Source organism: Ylistrum balloti, unplaced genomic scaffold, assembly GCF_031769215.1.
Source record: "Ylistrum balloti isolate Yb309-2 unplaced genomic scaffold, AGI_CSIRO_Ybal_v1 Utg369876, whole genome shotgun sequence".
Lineage (NCBI taxonomy): Eukaryota > Metazoa > Mollusca > Bivalvia > Pectinida > Pectinidae > Ylistrum > Ylistrum balloti.
The window spans coordinates 2,102,621-2,124,319 of record NW_026782016.1 but is presented as its reverse complement, the minus strand read 5'-3'; the positions used below and the strand labels follow the sequence as shown (position 1 = coordinate 2,124,319).

General features: G+C 34.6%; 2 protein-coding genes across 2 annotated transcripts in view; one reads left to right on the top strand and one right to left on the bottom strand.

The window, feature by feature from the left end:
* The first annotated feature begins 1,660 nt into the window (after positions 1 to 1,660).
* On the top strand, positions 1,661 to 15,834 carry LOC132546162 (uncharacterized). Its single transcript, XM_060209868.1, has 7 exons — positions 1,661 to 1,777; positions 3,207 to 5,568; positions 7,914 to 8,045; positions 10,795 to 10,899; positions 11,460 to 11,547; positions 12,639 to 12,744; positions 13,267 to 15,834. The coding sequence occupies exons 2-7, from the start codon at positions 3,207 to 3,209 to the stop codon at positions 13,348 to 13,350; spliced, it is 2,877 nt and encodes a 958-aa protein (XP_060065851.1). The 5' UTR covers positions 1,661 to 1,777; the 3' UTR covers positions 13,351 to 15,834.
* A 218-nt stretch (positions 15,835 to 16,052) lies between these two features.
* Positions 16,053 to 21,699, bottom strand: part of LOC132546191 (cytoplasmic FMR1-interacting protein-like) — a 28,339-nt gene continuing 22,692 nt past the window's right edge. The window contains exons 28-30 of the mRNA XM_060209901.1: positions 20,878 to 21,116; positions 20,044 to 20,191; positions 16,053 to 19,540 (exon numbers count right to left, since the gene is read on the bottom strand). Of these exons, the coding sequence (XP_060065884.1) occupies positions 19,373 to 19,540; positions 20,044 to 20,191; positions 20,878 to 21,116 (555 nt within the window). The 3' untranslated portion in view covers positions 16,053 to 19,372. The remainder of the gene's footprint in view (positions 19,541 to 20,043; positions 20,192 to 20,877; positions 21,117 to 21,699) is intronic.

Sequence of the window (21,699 nt, the reverse complement as noted above, 5' to 3'; positions counted from 1 at the left end):
ACGCTTACAGATATGGGGTTTAGATAAAATAATATACAGAATTTCCGATTTAGAAACCGTGCCAGATTTCTTGCTTACGACCTCTTTAGAGTAAATTTCAGTGAGACAGCTGAATATAGATGTGGTAACCCATGTGAAGATTTTGATGACAATTTTTTATTCTGTGTCTAATACACACAGAACCGAAACCGTCCGTTACAACCATTCAGTGAGAATTTCACGTTTGGTTTACTTATATACGGTTATCCGAAGTAAAGAATTGGTCATATCTTAGAAGCAAAATCAGTTCAAAATTACATAAGTCGAAATAAGCGGTTTGAATTAATGTAACCGACTCTTCTCCCCCCACCTCTCTCTCTCTCTCTCTCTCTCTCTCTCTCTCTCTCTCTCTCTCTCTCTCTCTCTCTCTCTCTCTCTCTCTCTCTCTCTCTCTCTCTCTCTCTCTCTCTCTCTCTCTCTCTCTCTCTCTCTCTCTCTCTCTCTCTCTCTCTCTCTCTCTCTCTCTCTCTCTCTCTCTCTCTCTCTCTCTCTCTCTCTCTCTCTCTCTCTCTCTCTCTCTCTCTCTCTCTCTCTCTCTCTCTCTCTCTCTCTCTCTCTCTCTCTCTCAACTCTCTCTCTCTCTCTCCTCTCTCTCTCTCTCTCTCTTTTTCTATTAAACTTTTAAAAAACAATATTATTGACACGCAGTAAAATGATACAATGAACTTGTTTATATTTCATTTAATATATGACCAGCCAGTAACAAAAAATTAAACCCAGGCTGATCTTTTGAAAAGATTATACATAATGCATGGAAAATGAAAACACATACTGAAAGCGTCATTTTTTTACTGTAATACAGGTTAGCTTAAAGAAAAACAGAAAGAACACAATTCGTTTCACCGATAGCATACCACATTTGTATACTGTTTTCGGCGTGTATATGTAGGACGTGGGTTACAGGGTTTGATAATATGGACTTTCCCCCTATGTACACAAATACAAAAAAAATAATAATACTAAAATACTAATGTGTTCGATATTTGAAGGGAACAAATAAGATTTCAAGCATACTGAAAGCCTCGTTTTATACTGTAATACATTTTTTTTTTATTTTATACAAAAAAATATGGTAAAATTATTTATTTTGTTTATTTTTTTCCGGCAGAAATCGGGAACACCCACCCCTATATATTTGCTTAATCTAACGGTTGTGGGTAATCATGCCACAGCGAGGCTTTTTTTAATGTTGAATTGAATGCGTCTTCTGTACAGAAAGTTTGAAGCTTTTTGTTCAGCGCACTGTTCTTTTGATTGAAGTATTTGTGTACATAAACATTTGATTTACTTCATTAGTATAAATCACATCTGCTTGTGGGCATGATTGTGATTTTTTTTAAACATGGCAAGTTAGGTGCTTAATTTATAGCTACGCGTGTTGTCATTTTTACGCTTTTGAAAGGATCTGTTAAGTATCTGGACGTTATGAATTTTTTTCATATCTTATTTTAAAACACACATTATCATGTCCTCAAACACATTTTAGTATACATTCATGAAATGCTCACTTTTCCAATTTGTGAGCTTGGATGCTCATAACGTTTTCAGAGTAGGCATCTGCACGTCATGTTGTTGTATTCGAACGCGCCGCAATACAGATAGGTCCTTCCGGTTATGGACACATGGCTGCTCCAAAGCACTTTACTAGTTTTCCAAGAGACTATGGGTGATGTCTAGAGAAAACTCTGTCAAAACACTTTAAAATTTATGCGATATAAGTTTTTGGCAGAAGCTAACAGTAAGTATGTCTGGACCTCATGCTCGTGGTTAACTTATCAACGACACTGTCTTGGGCCACTTATTCACTTCGACTAAAATTTTAAAATGTTCAAAATGTCCCATTACGAAGACATAAAGCGGATCCTCAAAATTTTTGTTGACTGCCATAGGAAAATCACGAGACCAGAACTCAAATACCTGGGTCCAAGAAAATCATTTTCTTAATGGTATTGTCTTTTTGGGACAATTCCAATATCGTGACCAATTTTGAGGTCAATGTGTATCGGTCAAAGTACCTAGTGATCTCATTGTTTTTATTCCTCAGATCAAAATTTGAAAGGGGATACAACGATTTTTGGGACTCAAATATTTGATTCCTGGACTCGTGCTTTTCCTGTGGGACGAACTAAAATTTTCAGAACCCACTACATGTTTTTGTAACTGGACTCATCAAAATTTTGGAATTGGTGCTATGGATTCACAAGAAAAATATTCTACAAAAATTACTGGGATATTGCCATTGTAATTCTGATGTCTATTAGCGGCCATCATTCCATAATCTGTTCTTTCCATTTCTCTGTCTGTCTGCATTATAATTTTCATACAACAACTTAAGTTCAAATTAAACTAAGCAAACTGCTTCCAGATTGGGAGTGCATGCTTGGAATTGCTTTTCAGCCCAAAGATCACCATTTTCGCACAATAACATATGTTGAAGTGGACCAATCAATCTCAAACTAAATGTGTCGCTGCTTTCTTATTGGGAGTGCTTGTAAGACTAGGAATTTATTATCTAGGTCAAACCTCAAGGTTACTGTTACTATAAATAGTAAATTGATTCCTACTCAAATAGTCAAGTTCTTATACATGTATATTTACATGTATGCATTGATACAATCAATAAAATGATTCAATTAAGCATTTGGTTGACTTAATGCAGTGAGTAGGGTGACGAATGGATTTGATCTTGAGACAAATTTAATAAACTTAGAAGCAGTTCTTAACTTTGTCTCAAGACAAAACTCAATTCGTCATCCTATGAAATCAACCAAAGCAAGATTCAATGCTTATATTTTAGTTAAGACAATGACAGTCTGACTACAGTGGACTGTTGACATAGCATTATCTTATTTCTTGTCAAACTACAGTGGACTGGCAACAGAGCATCAACTTATTTCTTGGCAAACTACAGTGGACTGGTGACATAGCATCAACTTATTTCTTGTCAAACTACAGTGGACTGGTGACATAGCATCAACTTATTTCTTGGCAAACTACAGTGGACTGGTGACATAGCATCATCCTATTTCTTGTCAAACTACAGTGGACTGGTGACATAGCATCAACTTACTTCTTGTCAAACTGCTGAATTCCAAACAATTAAATTTCCAATGGCTGTTAGTTTGTGTAGTTCTTCTCTGACTGTAAATATGCTTTCTGCATTATAGATGTTTCTGAAGATGGCAGATCCACTTTCCAGACTTCTGTGTTCTCGAGTCACAGATATATGTTGGAGAAGTTTTTCATCGGGCCTCAAGAGAAAGCCTTACATTTCTCATTCAATCTGCAGTGCTAATGTCAAGGCACCACTTTTTAGAATTCAGTCCCAACATATTGCTGTCAGAAGTGGAATTGGTTACAAAAAAATATGGCCATTTTGTCGACATCAATGTTTTTCTTCGCATACTAGATCAGACTTGCTCATCAAAGAATCAGGTATTAGAAGCCATGGTGGTGTTGTAGTGAATTGTCAAAAAGGACAAGAAGTATTGAAAGATTTTCTGAAGGTGGCTAAATCTCGAGGAATGAAAGTGAACAGCAGGGAAATAGTGAAAACTGTTGATGATGTTATTTCTGCTGTTTACCCCAATGGTAATTATCCCTTTTTAGTTCTGAACGATAACTTTAAAAGTGGAAAATCTTTAGGGAAAATTGGATTAATTGGAGAAACAAGTGGTAAGCAGATGTTTGCAGAACAGTTTTTATTGAAAGACTTCTTCACCTGTCCAGAGATTGAACCACTGTTGTCGCTGATCAATGAAAATTTACAAACTATGACTGCAAGTGAGAAAGCTCATGTTTACCTGTGTCTTAGTTATCTTGGAATTTACGAAGTACATGCCAACCACCCAGTGATGCACAAGCTCTTCTTTGTTTTAGCTGAGCCAGCAGGGGAACTTGGCTATGAAGATATCAGGAAGTTTCAGATGGTTTTAGTAAAATGTTTGAATCCAGAAGTGTTAAGATATAAATTTTTACTTCCACATTTGAAGCACCTCAGTTCAGTGGGTTACCTGAATGTACAGAATAAGCAACAGTTTGTCCAAGCCATATCCTATAACGTTGAGACCATGCATATGATCGGAGACCGCTTTCGATTCCCTACTGATTTCTCCCAGGTTTGGCATGCTCTTGTCACAGATGAAAGTATAATGCAATGTCCAGATACTATTGTGACTATTTTAAACCATTTATCTTATTCTTCAAAAGATAACATTCCGCATGTCATTGAAAAAGATATTTTTGACAGAATAGAAAAAAGTCTATTACTACAGATAGCTGATATGGACATGAGAACTTTTGTTAAACTAGCTGCTGTATGCACAAAGCTACCAAGATATATCTTTTCTGAAAAATTGCAAAAAACACTTTCAGATCATTGTGAGAAAATATTACACAACACACAAAATTTGAGTATTACAGAAATGCTAAGTATAATGGCGTTTTACAGAATGGAGAATTTTTGTCTCTCACCTGATTCCTTAGCTATCCTTACTAATCATATGGAGCAGAAATTTCCACATCTGCAACAAGCTTATTCTTTTGACTTTCTGAAAATGTTGGTTGAAATGATGACAAAACATAGATTTGAAAACAAACATTTTGATGGACTGATGGCACTAATGAAAACACACTCTGATGCTGAAATGTTTAAAAGTGTTTTCAAATTTGAAATTTTATTGATGAGATGGAAGCTGTACAGCCTGCCTCAAGAGGCATTCAGGAAATATATACAGATAAATCTACTTAACAAGAGAGGGTTTGGACGTAACAGAAGGTTATTACCTGTTGTTTTAGGATATATTCATGAAAAAGTAGATGATCCGGTCATGAAAAAGGATTTGATGGACAGGATGTTATCTCTCTGTAGAGGCGAAAAAGAATTGAAGAGACTGTTTACTGTTTGTTTAAGTCTCATTTATGTTATGAACGTTTACAATAATCAACAGATTGCCTTTTATGAAGTGATTCTGCAACTGATCAATACAAAAATGGCTGACATAAAAGACTTGGACGAGTTGGTAGCTTGCTTTTTGTTAGGCTTTGATTTCAGGGAATGCTGCCGCAGGTCTTTAAGTGTGAGGAATACTCTAAGCAACTTGGTAGACAGACTTTCAGAAGTGATTCTACTTCCACATCAAAGATCAAGTGCTGTTTGGCTTGGTAAAGAAATAGGTCATCACTTCTATAACCGATCAAAGGACTTTTTCCATCTTACGACACCTGCTGTGGACCAGCTGGTCAAAAACATCTTGAAGGAAGAACAAACATGTGAATTGGACTGTTTTATTGCACTGTCAAATCTAATAGCTTGCGGTGAGATGAGTAAATCAAGACGGAAAGAATTAGAAAAGTTTGCCGATGTGATATTTGAAGAAAATATGGATTTCATGAGGATAGACTACTTATTACTGTGTGTGGACAACTTGTGTTTAGCAGGTGTATATCCCAAAAAGACTTTAACAGCCATCCTGTCCAAAAATTTTCTAGATGTTGTGGATGAAAGCATCACAAAGAATTCTAGCCGAGGTAAGTTCATAGATTTTCACTACTTTTTAATAGTTTGTATCTGGAATTATGAAGAGTAGTTAATTATCGTGGGCAAATTAAAATTGATATTGACATATAATGTGTACACTGGGTAACCTCAGTTAGAACTGGTGATCAGTGACCAAGATCCAAACCCAGGATCTCTGGCTTAAGTTCTAAGGTTACTTTATATTTGTACTGTTATGAAACAGCCTGACCTGTGAAGTACATTATGAAACTGGTTTTACTACCTGGACAATGTGAATACATAGGAAAAGAAACAAACTACAGTGTGAAAAATAATAATAATAATAAAAACTACACAAATAAATATATATCGGAAATATACAGAAATTGAGTTCAGGAATCATGCTTTTCTTGAAGGATTCAATTTTTAGCTCACCTAGCCTAGTTTTTCTTTAAACAGCTTCTTCTCAATAACCATTTGACCAAATGTTTTGATATTTGATTGGTATGTTCCTACAAAGATGGCAAAAGAAATGACTTTGACCTATGTTCAAGGTCACCGGTGTCAAATTTATTATACCCTTAAAATGACTCTCATGAAATAAGAGGCCTAGAGGCATGATATTTGGTTGTGTTCCCAGGACGAAGCCTGACAAAGTCAGTGAAAAGAAATGACCTTGACTTATGTTCAAGGTCACGGGTCAAAATCTATTACAACCGTTAAACAACTTCGGATTTACCAAGATGTGCAGAAGTATGGTATTCTACTGATAGATTGCTAGGATAAAGCCTAACATATCAGGTTTGCCAGTTTTTGTTCTAAAATATTTTATTATTAACCCCTCACGGCGACCACAGTGGGAATTTACACAATGTAGCATTCCGTTCATACACATGTACGTATGTTCACTTTTTGTCATTCCTCTAGCAGATTTCCTTTGTTTCCCAGTTGTACCCTTTTGATTTTTAGACTGGTCTGAAAAGCTCCTGGTGAAATTCGGTGTTTATAATGAATTTGGATATAGCAGGTTTCTATTTATTTACTCAAAGTAATTTTTAGGTATGCTGAAGTGTAATGTATCTCTCAAATTTATACCTGTTCAATTCTAGTTTATTGCATAAACTTCTGGTCATTTTAATTTTAGGACTCAAAGGAGAAATGAAACAAAATGTCAGATGATATTTTTGATGTCCTGTATTGATATCTTGTATCAGCAAATCTTTTTTAAAATCATTTTATGATATAAGATTGGCTCAGAGCAAAGCTCCCAGAAGTAAAGAAGACTAATATTAATGTAAATAGAGATGTTGTGCCTGTTTGTACCAGGTCAGATGATATTTTCTATCAATGATAATGAACAAAGACTCTGCTGAAGCATCAGTTTCACTGACAAAAATCAGCGACTTCATCAAATAAGTGTTCAGTATCTGCTCGCCTCATTCGTCGCTACTAAATACAGCTTTCCTGTCACTAATAAAACAGATATTTATGAAATGTTAATTGACTTTGTCATATTATGCTTGTTACAAATTTTTACATGCCTTTCGAATCGTGGATATCAGTGATGATTTATGGTCCTTAGAGATTTGTTATAACCCCGTTTTTTTATTGTAGTAAACATAATTTGCAATACATTTATTCAGTGAATTAAGTTTGATTGACAGCTAGTGTGGAGAAACTCCAGGCAAAATTCCCATCTTTCACAGTCTATTTATAGGCTTTGATACTGCATGTTACTTATTATAAATAACACATTCTGCTGTATGTAAATTATGTAATAGTAATGCATGTATTGGAGATGCTTAAATAATGATTATTAGTGTGTGTTATTTGCTATTTTGGTGAAAATGGCATATATTTCACTCATTGCATACAGGTTTTTCAAAATATGATGACATTAGAAAAAAAAACAACACATTTCAATGTAATGACATAATCTATGCAGAGGTAACTTTGGTATACTAACGTATTAATGGAGTTGAAAAAAATTGTGTTAAATGTTTTGCATTTTATAGTAATTACATAAGAAGTTATTATAATTTACATTAATCACGCTAGTTTGCTCAGACGGAAAGTTGGCATAAAGGGTATAGAGTCTGAGGAAACCTAGATGAATGGGAACGTGACCTTATATCTTAGACTTTTCAAGTCTGTTCTGGGAATCAAACCTCAGACATCTAGATAAAAGATAAGAGCAATACCACTGCACCACTGAACAACCCCAAATTGGTATTGCGGTAACAGTTCAAAAGAATATGAATATACATATCCATAGAGTGATACATGTACATATCACTTGCAATCGCACAGTGCACTGGCTGTATATTTTATTATGGAATATCTCAACAAGAATTTCTGAATTTCTTTTGTTTTTCAGTTGTTTCCACTGCACATATTGAATACCATTTGCTTCGATTGAATCGTGCTGTTGTCCTTGACTGTCCAGCTTTGGACATTCCTTGGTTCTGTGGGCATGTTGATGTTCCACACAAGATCCATAAAGAGAAACGTATGTATGTTTTAGATCTGTTCTGACAGCACTGTTTTAGATCTGTTTTAACAACACTGTTTTAGATCTATTTTGACAACACTGTTTTAGATCTATTTTGACAACACTGTTTTAGATCTGTTCTGACAACACTGTTTTAGGTCTGTTTTGACAACACTGTTTCAGATCTGTTCTGACAACAGTTTTAGATCTGTGCTGACAACACTGTTTTAGATCTGTTCTGACAGCACTGTTTTAGATCTATTTTGACAACACTGTTTTAGATCTGTTTTGACAACACTGTTTTAGATCTGTTCTGACAGCACTGTTTTGACAACACTGTTTCAGATCTGTTCTGACAACAGTTTTAGATCTGTGCTGACAACACTGTTTTAGATCTGTTCTGACAACACTGTTTTAGATCTATTTTGACAACACTGTTTTAGATCTGTTCTGACAACACTGTTTTAGATCTGTTTTGACAACACTGTTTTAGATCTGTTCTGACAGCACTGTTTTGACAACACTGTTTTAGATCTGTTCTGACAGCACTGTTTTGACAACACTGTTTTAGATCTGTTCTGACAACACTGTTTTAGATCTGTTCTGACAACACTGTTTTAGATCTGTTCTGACAACACTGTTTTAGATCTATTCTGACAACACTGTTTTAGATCTGTTCTGACAACACTATTTGAGATCTGATCTGACAACACTGTTTTAGATCTATTCTGACAATACTGTTTTAGATCTGTTCTGACAACACTGTTTTAGATCTATTCTGACAACACTGTTTTAGATCTGTTCTGACAACACTATTTGAGATCTGATCTGACAACACTGTTTTAGATCTATTCTGACAATACTGTTTTAGATCTGTTCTGACAACACTGTTTTAGATCTGTTCTGACAACACTGTTTTAGATCTGTTCTGACAACACTGTTTTAGATCTATTCTGACAACACTGTTTTAGATCTGTTCTGACAACACTATTTGAGATCTGATCTGACAACACTGTTTTAGATCTGTTCTGACAACACTGTTTTAGATCTGATCTGACAACACTGTTTTAGATCTATTCTGACAATACTGTTTTAGATCTGTGCTGACAACACTGTTTTAGATCTATTCTGACAATACTGTTTTAGATCTGTGCTGACAACACTGTTTTAGATCTGTTCTGACAACACTGTTTTAGATCTGTGCTGACAACACTGTTTTAGATCTGTGCTGACAACACTATTTGAGATCTGATCTGACAGCACTGTTTTAGATCTATTCTGACAACACTGTTTTAGATCTGTGCTGACAACACTGTTTTAGATCTGTGCTGACAACACTATTTGAGATCTGTACTGACAACACTGTTTTAGATCTATTCTGACAACACTGTTTTAAATATATTCTGACAATGCTAACTTTGATATTACTACATATCTTTGTCAAAAAAAATGCTCCTTGTCTGAAAATCAGTGTGCTCATATCAAGATAATGCCAACAGACAATATGGTGTACAATTTTAGATTGCCCAACTTGTCCAAGAGCTGGTTGAGATTTTTTTACTAACCTTGACCAAATGTTTACTAACTCAAATTTTAACATATGTTTTCAAGAAAATGTTTTTAAATCACCATATATTAAAAGAGAACAAAAATATATGCAGGTCATCCAGTCCAAACAAAGCACTTCATGTATATATCATTTGCCCCAATGAGCATAACCAAGTCTGTCTTCGCATCAAATTGACAAATATTGATGTTTTCACTAATGTGTCTAGTTTGCTTCAACTTATAGACCTAGTGGGCTATAGAAAAGTATACATTGTCTGAGCCAACTGACCTGAGAAGTTTTTCATCGCATATAAAAAGATTGCATAATCTTTATCCATAGATTAATACACATGGCGAAACAAGGCAATTCGAATGATGCTCACAATGGCCTGTTTTGGGGGGGGGGCAACATGGGACAAAATCTCATGGTGATATGTTGCTTGTGTGCAATGTGTGGTACTGTGTGCTGTGTGTCATTTGTTGTTAACTTTAATAAACCTTTTTTACTTCTTCTAGTAAACTTCTAAACTGATTTCAATTAATTTTGGCAGAAAACTTAATGGCCAAAGATGAACCAGAAGTGTAAATTATTTTATCCCCATTTCCCAGAGGTCTGAGGGGCGGGGCCAAAAGGGTTGAAATTGGCTCAAATTTCAAAAATCTTCTCAACATCAGATATGGTAGAATCAAATGCTCTTCCTGAATAGAGGTGTCTTAAGGTGCTTTGCCATAATTGTGAATTTTACGACTCCAGGGTCTCACATTTCCCTTGGAAAGGGGGTAAAGTTTACTATTATTTATTAAGGAAGGGTCCTAAGGTGTTCAATTTTATGACCCCAGGGTCCTACATTTCACCCTGGGCAGAGGTAAAGTTTACTATTACTACTAGTATTATTTATATAGAAAAAATAAATTTGTTAGCATACCATGTAATTTGATTTATTTACATTAAAATGATTTTAAACTTAATATAAGATGGCAGTTTGATAGTAGGCACATATTGATCCTGGCTGACCCTCAGGGACTGGGCCCCAAAAGTGGAAGTTAGACAATACATTTTCATATTTTGCTTCAAAACATTACTCCTTCCTTCTTAATGCTTGGGTAGATTTCAACCAAATCTGAATCATTATTACAGATGGGTAATCATTTCCTAATTCAGAAAGCCGATCCTCAGGAGCCAACTCTTGTTTAACATTTCTGTTTGTTTTTATCTTAGATCTGTGGAGGTATTGTAAAAGAACTCAGGAAGCGCTGTGCAGTATTCTTGGTGGAAAAGAATTCCTGAGTGAGAATTCAACAACTCGATTCAAGCATGTCGTAGGTAAGAAAGGAAGGATAATTATATACCTTGGTGGAGAATATATGTAGCAGTTTAATTCACTCCAAGAGACCAAATGTCAGTTGTAAAATCCCACAGAAAGCCATTTATTCCATATGAAGACTGTCCTTGTTCTAATTAACAGAGGTAGAATACACACCATGACTGTCCTTGTTCTAATTAGCAGAGTTAGAATACACACCATGACTGTCCTTGCTGTAATTAGCAGAGGTAGAATACACACCATGACTGTCCTTGTTCTAGTTAACAGAGATGGAATACACACCATGACTGTCCTTGTTCTAATTAACAGAGATAGAATACACACCATGACTGTCCTTGTTCTAATTAACAGAGGTAAAATACACACCATGACTGTCCTTGTTCTAAATAACAGAGATAGAATACACACCATGACTGTCCTTGTTCTAATTAACAGAGTTAGAATACACACCATGACTGTCCTTGCTGTAATTAGCAGAGATAGAATACATACAAAGACAGTCCTTACTAGATATAAGAGTTAATACTTTTACTGATATAATAAATTCTTTTCATTTCAGATTTTCAGTGTTTTATAGATGCAGATGGCACTCCAGTTCAACCAGACACATTAGATCTGAGCCAACCTCTACCAGCTAGTATAAAAAGGTCAGAAATTCTCCAAAAGTTGTATTATATATACATTCATTTGTTTTGTTAGGAGAAATATCTATATAAATAGATAATCAAAACTATTTGTTTTTGCAATATGATGTCATCTGACCAGTGACCTGTGCCATGCATAAACATTTTACATTTTTAATTTTTCTAGAGTTCCACCATTGGGATTCAGCTAAACTTACCAGAAATAATCTAGATATGGTTATGCAATATTGTTGCCATCCTTGAAAAACATTTTTAATTTCTGAGGTTCCACATGTGCCATTGAGTTGGAAGTTGGTTGAGATGTTCAGGAATGGAAACTGACCAAATGGGTTGTTATTCAGTTTTGTGAAAAGTTCTATGTGGCAGCCATTTCGTAACGTGACTGCACAATCATTGTTTCCATGAACAACACCTATTTAGATCTTCTCAAGTTCCATCTGCAGGATTCAACTGAAACTTGCTTGCAATGATCCTAACATAGTCATCAACCAAGTGTTGTTATATTTCGTTTGGTTTGGATATCAGTTATGGCCACAATCTTGACAAAAACATTTTAACCGTCTTAAATTCCATTGGTACCATTGAGATGAAAGTTAGTGGGGAGGTTAAGGACAAAGCATTGTTATTTTACTGAAAATTAAAAATTTGGGACATGGCTTGAACTTGCCTGAAATGATTTTGAGATGGTCTGGATCATATAGAGTTAGTTTTTAGGTATGCCCGAATCCGAGATGCCCCGGGTCCCCCAGACCATTCACTCAATTAGTCAGGATCTTAGTCTTTTTACAGTATATGTTCTTAACCACTTTTTGTCAGTTCTGTGTATAATCACTCTGATGTAGAGTTACTTCCCTTTGTTTTACATGCCAGCGAAGGGATATGATTAACGGCTGAGAGGAGCAGAGGACTAGATGTGATAAGATGAATACAGTCATGTTATCAGTGTTAGTCCGGGGATCTGATCCCATCTTTGGATATGTATTAGTAATTCTACTTTCTAAATGATGATATTTTGCCAGGTACGTGGTACCAGTCTTCTTGAGTAGTTGTTATCTGGGATATCAAACTTTAAAACCAGTTCTTATATTATTCAGGGTCGCTGTAGATGTGATTCCTGACAGCATTTGGGGTAATAAACCTGATGTCATGTACCAAGAAAAGAAGAGACATCTGAAAAAGGAAGGCTACAAATATATACAAGTAAGTTAAATACACATTGAAGTTTCTTCCTTATGAATACAGTGTAATCAATTTCTGACCTCGTAGTTGTTTGTTAATACCCAACAATTCTATGCCATATTCTCTTGGCTGGCTAAAATTCCTTGATATCTCAACCTTCAGAAAAAACTTTATTTTCATAATTATCTAAAGAGGTTTGGATTAAAATTGGAATAAAACAGCATTGGGTCTTTTAAATTCTGCTAAATTTGTGAATTCCTGATAGTAAGGTGCTATAGATAGAATAATGTTAATGACATCACTGCTTCTTTGATTTGATTAACCAAAAAATACAACAGACTATTTGGATTTACATTGTTTATATAACATGGCCAATGCCATTTGTACAATGCATGTTGTTTTTATTTTGAAAATTCCTGACACTGCAATCATGCAAACCCTTTAACAAACATTCATCACCCCCTCTCCCCCCACGCCACTCCTCTTTTCTTTTAATATGCCTTCAACTTTGTTTAACATATGAATGATTCATGATTCTTGCAGGTGAATAGGGACCGCATGCTTGGACTGGCTTTATCAGAAAACAGATTTATTGAAGAGTTCTATGCTGAAGAAATTTTCAACTAGATACGATGTACCGATGTACAAGGATAGCGAGTTCAAGAGATATTGAGTGAAAATTGAATCAAGGATCTAGTCATTTCTTTAATCTCAACTTCATCGACAAATTTGGACTAAGACACAATATGGAATAATTCTGCATTTTTTGAAAAAAGTGGTTTCAGAACAAGTTAGATGATGGTACAGAGTAGGAACAAATTACTGCTTATCTGGCCAAAATTCAAAAGTGTGGATATTCTATAGTCTCCCCAGACTTACTTGTTCAGAATGGCAGATGTTAAAGTGTTGTTACCATTGGAGCAGATGAGTGAGGCAGGTGTTTCCTGTCCTATCCCACCATACAAACATATAGTGTTGTTCTACATAACTGATGGATACTGTGTTCATTGTTCAGAGCTATCACCACATGTGTTCCTATGTGCCGTACAGGCTCGGGTAATGAACATTTTTCTACGTTTGTCTCTCTGTATATGTTTGTGTGAATTGAAAATTGTACAACTAAAAATATTTGACCTATTTACTCAAAACTCCACACTGTAATTATTTTTGGTACTGTACTATGACAGTGCTACAGAAACACTATGGTAGCAATACGACAGTGCTACAGAAACGCTATGGTAGTACTATAAGAGTGATATAGAAACGCTATGGTAGTACTATAAGAGTGATATAGAAACGCTATGGTAGTACTATAACAGTGCTACAGAAACGCTATGGTAGTACTATAGGAGTGATATAGAAATGCTATGGTAGTACTACGACAGTGCTACAGAAATGCTATGGTAGTACTACGACAGTGCTACAGAAACACTATGGTAGTACTACAACAGTGCTACAGAAACGGTATGGTAGTACTATGACAGTGCTACAGAAATACTATGGTAGTACTGTGACAGTGCTACAGAAGCGCTATGGTAGTACTACGACAGTGCTACAGAAACACTATGGTAGTACTACAACAGTGCTACAGAAACGGTATGGTAGTACTATGACAGTGCTACAGAAACGCTATGGTAGTACTATAACAGTGCTACAGAAATGCTATAGTAGTACTGTAACAGTGCTACAGAAATTGTATGTTTGAAGTAAATACTGTGCACCTTTCTGATTTACAGTATAATACATATGTTACGTTGGAGATAGAGTTTCTAGAGTGCATAAACTCTTGGTATCAATGCACTCATACAGCATTTGAAACACCTAGGTGAGATAATACATAAAGAAGGAGTTGTAAGGGTTACCTCGGCCAAGTTTATTGCTTGAAAGTGTATAGCAATGCAATCATATAAAACAAGAGAGAAATGGGATTTATAGGGCTGTAAATGACATTCCTCAACCAGTTTATGTCTGTATGTTAAACATTGTTATGAACCCGATGTGATATAATAAGGCAATCAAATATCTATAAAGATGTCAATCAAGCTGTTTAGACTTTAAAGTATATCTCATGTTGATTAAAGGATGATAATTTTGTATGGAGGCAATTTTATTTGTTTATGTGAAGTGATATTATGGAGAGATAATGTGAAAAAATAATTATTTAAGGTTGTATGCTATCATCTTCATATGGTGAATGACCAGGTAAATTAGTTTGTTTGCTGGGTTTATGTTAGGTTGTATCAGACATTTCAACCTCTGGTTAAGATCTTCAGATCTGACATTTTATTCCTACTTGAGACGGTTTGTGTTTTTTAGGAAGCTGATATCACAGATCATCCTGTGCTATTGTGGTTGTATTCTTGGCAAGACATTACTCAATGGCTTGGAAATGACATGTGATGGTGTGATGGGCCTCTTGTATCTTGTTCAATGAAGTAGCCACCACTTACTATAAGGAGACCCTACTTCAAAGTCACCCCAGCTTTTTCACTTAGCAATATACCCAGCAAATCACACAAAAACCAATTCTGCTGCATTTCCACGCTCACCCATCTGCAAGTGCCTAATTTGGCATGTGTCTTTAGAAAGCAGAGGGGAATATCACCAGCTAATAGTGGTTCACATGCCCACCTCATACAGTTTACTTTTGAATAACTTTTATTGGATGGAGTTTTTTTTCTTTTTTCTATTTTGGTAATTTGACATTCCATTAAATCTTTTACATTATATGAATTGACCATTGTTAATGAAAAACCCAAAAGTATTTAATGAAATTTGATCACTTTGATATATGTTTGAGATTATGGATTACTAGGAGATAAGTGAAACTGTGATGAATTCTTTATGTAGTCCCATAAGTCTTTACTTATCCGTTAATTCAAAATAGAGAGTATTTTATACTTATGTTAATGTCATATTCCCTTCAGAATAAGGATAACCAAGCCATTATGATTTTAACTAACATTTGTCATGTTTGTGCCTTCGAAGTCAAAATTTTTTCATTGTGTTGCCAGAATTTGGAACACTGATATTTGTAAATAATTTAAAACTATAAGCTATTGATGAATCCTATTTATCAATCACCACGTGAGATCTTGTGTATGTACATAAATAGACAAATGTTTTTTTTACAATAAAAAGATTATTTATTCATTGTGTCAGTTTGTACTTTCATCCTTCATGGAGAGATCAATGATTGCTTTTATGAAACTTTTTGCAGATATTGGTACATATCAAATATTTTATTAAAACAATGCCCTATCCCATCAACAGAGACATGTCATTATGGGATCTCTTGGTAAGACGGAGACAAAAGAAGAAACAAAAAATTGTATTTATGATTTATTGAATTTTGTTTACATATGGTTATCATTTCTACATAATAAAATACAAAGTTTGTATCATGTTACTCTGGCGTTATAGAACTTGTATTGCACAGAACATTAATGTCTACAGTTTCATGGTGAAGTGTTAAGACATAAGCATGGTATAAAAGGTTTTCTACTTACAATAAAGAATTATATAAATGACCGGGATCACACAACAAAATCAGGCTAGTCTTCTCACACATGATTTCAGTGACTCTAAAAACACACCCAAGTCTTTACATGTGATTATTCTGCTTGCTTTGTTTTATCAGTTTTATTTTAAAATGGGAATTAAATGAAATTAAATGAAAATTTTAAGTAATTTTGAGTTTTTCACACCATCACTAAAAGGTTTTGCTCTCAAACAACCATGAAAGTATTTTGTTGACAGTATCAAATATTACACCAAAGTTGCATATTTGTCAGTTTGTGACTTCAAATACCAGAGCCATGGTATCCTTATTACTGTCAAATTAAGTGACTTTTTTTTCTACAACAAAAATACTTCTCTTTAGTTGACATATTCACAGTATCAACAAAAGAAACCCCTTTATAGTTTGTCATGGCCATTACTGAATTTTAAGTACAATTTATAATTTTACCATTGCCATACCTGAAAGAACAGGTAATAGTTATATTAACATAACTGGTAAATAGACCTACCATAATGGGCATTCACAGAACCTCTACCAACAAACTTGTCTTCATATCAACAGAAAATGATGGATTCTAACAGGTTTCAAAATATCCTAAGATAAAGCTAAAATATTTCTTCAAAAAGTTTCAAGTTCTTTTAAATTAGTAAATATTACAAAAATTTATGATAAAAAATGTTTGTACTTAAGTGCAAACAGAACAGGCACAAGGTTTTACTGGTGTCTTTATATCACAACGCTAAACATTGTCTAAACCAAACTGTAATCAGTTTTACCCTGTAGTCTCTCCAGAAAGCAAATATCTTCTTATCATAGATTAGATAAAGAGAATGTAACTACTACAAGGTTGATTTCAGAAGGATGTGTGATACAGATCTACTTCATAGAATATCAACAGATTCCAAAAAGGAGAAAAAGTTAAATAATCACAGAAATTGATTCTTTTTAAGGTATTGAGCTAACTTTTCATCAGAACAGTGTGATCAGATCCTAACTACTACTCCACATAGCTCTAGTATATTATTATATTTATCAGAAAAAATTGTAACTGGAAGTATCAAAAATTGATCATGCTTAATCAGAGATTCTTGTAAAACATGAGAAATAAAAGAAAAAAATATTCATATGAGGAAAGTAGAGACTTAAATAATGACATTATGATCAATTAAGGTATTTATTGATTTCTGAAATATCATTTTGGAGATATTTGCACAGATCAGCGGATATTTGAACAGATCAGAGAAAAGTGTCAATTACAGTAGCAATAATTCAAAATATGAGACAACAAAACTGCGGTTGAAAGTTATTTTTCATCTGACGAAAGTAATGTACATGAAGATAGACTTGCTCATTTCCCTTCATATTTGATTAATGTATTCATATATGTAAACATTCCTTTAAAATATCAACATACTAAAAGATATTAAGTCAATTACATCCAAATCTCTAAATAACACTCTTTTTTATTTGTATCTGAAGCAAAACTGGATAAAAATATACACACACACTACAAATACAAACATATTTAAATATATGTATTGACAACCAGAGTTCTAGATTATATCTACCATATCCTTATGTAGTTAATGTGTAATTATGGCAGTAAACACACAAAGGCTCAAAATTACACACATGCATGTATCTCTTTACATATGAAATATGTGAATCAAAGCTTGTTTACAATAATATTGTCTAATTATACCCCTCCCTCCTCCACAAAGAAGTCCGTCATTTGTTTTTCTAATACATCTAGATCTGATTACTTTAATCTAGAAACTGTTACCAATACTAATTTGCTTCTCTTTTAAAGATTTCATCACACAAAAATGAAATATATACCAATGTATTTTCCTTTAGATTTTTTAATCTCGTGACTTAATTTTTTTTTTCTAAAACACAGACGCAACTATTTCTTAATACATAAATGTGAAGTGATTTTGTCAATTATACTTTGTCCCAGAACTGTAAACTCACAAACATTTCAAATTACTGTTCATGATCTTTGAAGTCCAATGCTGAAAAGAATACCATCCGGTCCTTAGAATACATTTTAAACAAAGCTCTACCTGTTGTGTAATAGAAAATATTTCAATACATATGGAAGACTGCTGCACTTCTTCAACATTATATAAAATATTGTAAATGTGTCGGAAACACAAAAATGCCCTGACAAGCAACCATGGAGAAGTTTGAAACTTTTCAGTGTCATGCCTTTGTTAAGTGGTGTACTCTAAATTTAGGTATTGGTTGACCATGAATGGGTTGCCAAGTAAATCATCGCAACTACAGTGGCTATGGCCTTCAAAATATTGTCATTTACAGAGTTTTTTTTAATTCCTTAAGGAGTAAGGCAAGACTCCAATTTTGGTTTTATCATTTTTATGAGTATTTAATTAAAATTCTTAAAGTTTGATAGCAATAACTCAAATCAACCATAACCAGATCATACTTGGTCTGCATATTTTCATATACAAATACATACCAAATTACTGTTCTGCATCAGTAAATCAACACAAAATAATGACAGAGTGACAGCCAGAGGAACACCATTTGCCCTAACCATGAGGGGCAGGTTATCTTTACATCATGTATGACGAATGCATGAAGCTGTGATAAACTATTTGTCCGTTGATTTAATCTCATATGTTGATATCTTCGTAAATAATTAGCGAGCCATCAAATAAATATCTTGTGTCTCTGATGAGTTACACGAGGCTGAACTGTTACTGCCAACAATGCCTCTTTTAACTTTTCTACTGATCACATATATTATTTGGACTAAGCTGGTTACAATCTGCCATTCAAACTCTCCAGGCGATACACAGTCTCTGTAGGATACACAGTCTCAGCGAGATACATAAACTCTCCCAGGAATACACAGACATAACTACCTGTCTGTCCTTAAGCTTTTCACTGTAGCCATTTTTCCAAGGTCTTAAAAAAAATTAATGTGACCTCCCATCATCTTAAAGCAGATTTTGACACAGGTGAGACATATTTAACCTAATATGTCAGTAACTGTGACATGTGACTTGGAATCCATCAATATGTAATGTCACAACAAAACCTGGTACAGGTCAGACTGTATCTTGTAAATGCCCAACAAGTTAACAGTCCTGGTGCTGTTCATATTGTAGTGGCTAAGGATTGGTGGATAGGTGGTTGGAAACACCTCACATGTTCTACAGGTATACTGTCGGAGTCATTGGTCTTTAGATATTTGTTCAACACAGCAAATATTTGATTGTTTAATATTTGGAATTTCCTGATTCTGTCCACCATCTTCTTTAATTGCTGTAAGAGAGGAATACATATTGATGTTATACGACAGTCTACTGTATATATTATATATATATGATATCATTTCAGAGATTTAAAATGTATATGGTAATTTGTATTAAGGAAACAAAAACAAAGACTTTATTGATGGTTGTCTTTTTCCTTAGACAATGGAGTTAAAGTACATGTATGCCAGTCAGCTACTTGATATGAAGAATCTATTCAGTACTTAACTGAGAACTCACAGAATAACTAATCTATTTTGATACAGATCAAAGTAAATGTTGAAAATATGTTACATACATTTTTTTTAGCAAGGTTTGACATTCCTCAATTCTGAGTCTGCATTTACCTGTGTCTCCTGAGTTACATGTATTTACAATTCCCTAAACATAACCTGAAGTCCCCTGAGTTACATGTACTTAAATTCCCTTGACATAACCTGAAGTCTCCTGAGTTACATGTACTTACAATTCCCTAGACATAACCTTAAGTCCCCTGAGTTATATGGTACTTACAATTCCTTTGACATTTTCATCTTTCATGTCTACCCTGTTGACCTTGAGGATGTGGTAGCTGAAGTCGAGGGCTTCAAACCTCCTCTGCTGGTTAAGAAGGATGATAAGAGCACATCCTGCCCAGTTCAGACCCTCACCATACAACTGCCTATAATAGAAAAGTCACACATGATTTAAGACTACAGTACACTTCTACTTGTATGCTAGAGGAGAATATTCTCGTTGTTTATAAATTGTTAGTCTTCATTGATGCCTTCAAAATGCTAACAGTACCCATTACTGAGATTACAGTCAAATTTGAACAAGAGTATGCAGCAAATTACAATCCCCCATCAAATACAAAATTATATGCAAAACAAACTTTTGCTTTGGTGTAGGTCAAAGGTCAAAATACAGATTTAAGTGACCTATTTCTGATAAAGATAAAGATCTTCACAACAGTAAAAGTATGACTTTCCAGTGACAAGTAATGTAGGCAACAGATCCAGGAAAAGATAGCGGACAGACATATGGATGGACATTATGCCAAACTAGTTCCCCCTCCCCCTGTTTCCCAGTAGTGGAAATTCTGAATTTAATATCACTTTATGTAGACACTGTATCCACTAAAATGTGCATTATCATCAACCAAACAATGATTGTTTGTTACATTCATTATATTCATAATGGAAATCAGTATATAATCTTAAGTCAATGCGCTAGTTATATTTACATATTACACTTTACCTTGTTTTCATTATTTTATCAAGATATGGAGAATATAGAATTTCCACTATCTAGTTCTATATAGTTCACAAAAGCAGGATAAAAATCAGAAATTGACATACTACTCACTCTATGGTGTATTCATTGTCCCCGACAGGGATGGAGAAGACAAACTGGATGGCACTCCACAACCTGTGGAACTCTGTACATTCATCAATATTCATAACACCATTGGCTGGAGGCTGACCAACCCAGAGTGGATCTTCCACAAATGTACGGATTCTAGTCAGCACTATCTCAAACATGGACAGTCCACAGCACAGTCTCTCTCTGGTCAAAAGATCTCCTTCTGCGGCAATCTCACTTTGCTGTCATATAAAGTAACACTCATCATAATTATTTCAAATTTTTCAAACTTTAAAGGTAAAAAAAATCAAAACTAAAAACAGAGTGAATGTAATCTGACATACTAGTGGACTACTTTTGTCACTACAGAGATCCCAGAAAGTAAAAGATACTGTTGGATTATTCCAAAACATGTATCAGATCAACCGTTTGTTTTCCATCATCAAGACAATAGGTACCACTAGATGATAATTACCTGACTATTTTCCAGCTTGAGATAACAAGTACCCCTTACCTAACAATTTCTAGTTTTAAGATTCTCTTTGAGTACAACTTGCCTGACTATTTCCCAGTTTTGAGATGACGAGTACCACTTACCTGACTATTTCCCAGTTTTGAGATGACGAGTACCACTTACCTGACTATTTCCCAGTTTCGAGATGACAAGAACACTTACCTGATTCTTTCCCAGTTTTGAGATGACGAGTACCACTTACCTGACTATTTCCCAGTTTTGAGATGACGAGTAACACTTACCTGACTATTTCCCAGTTTTGAGATGACAAGAACACTTACCTGAATATTTCCCAGTTTTGAGATGACGAG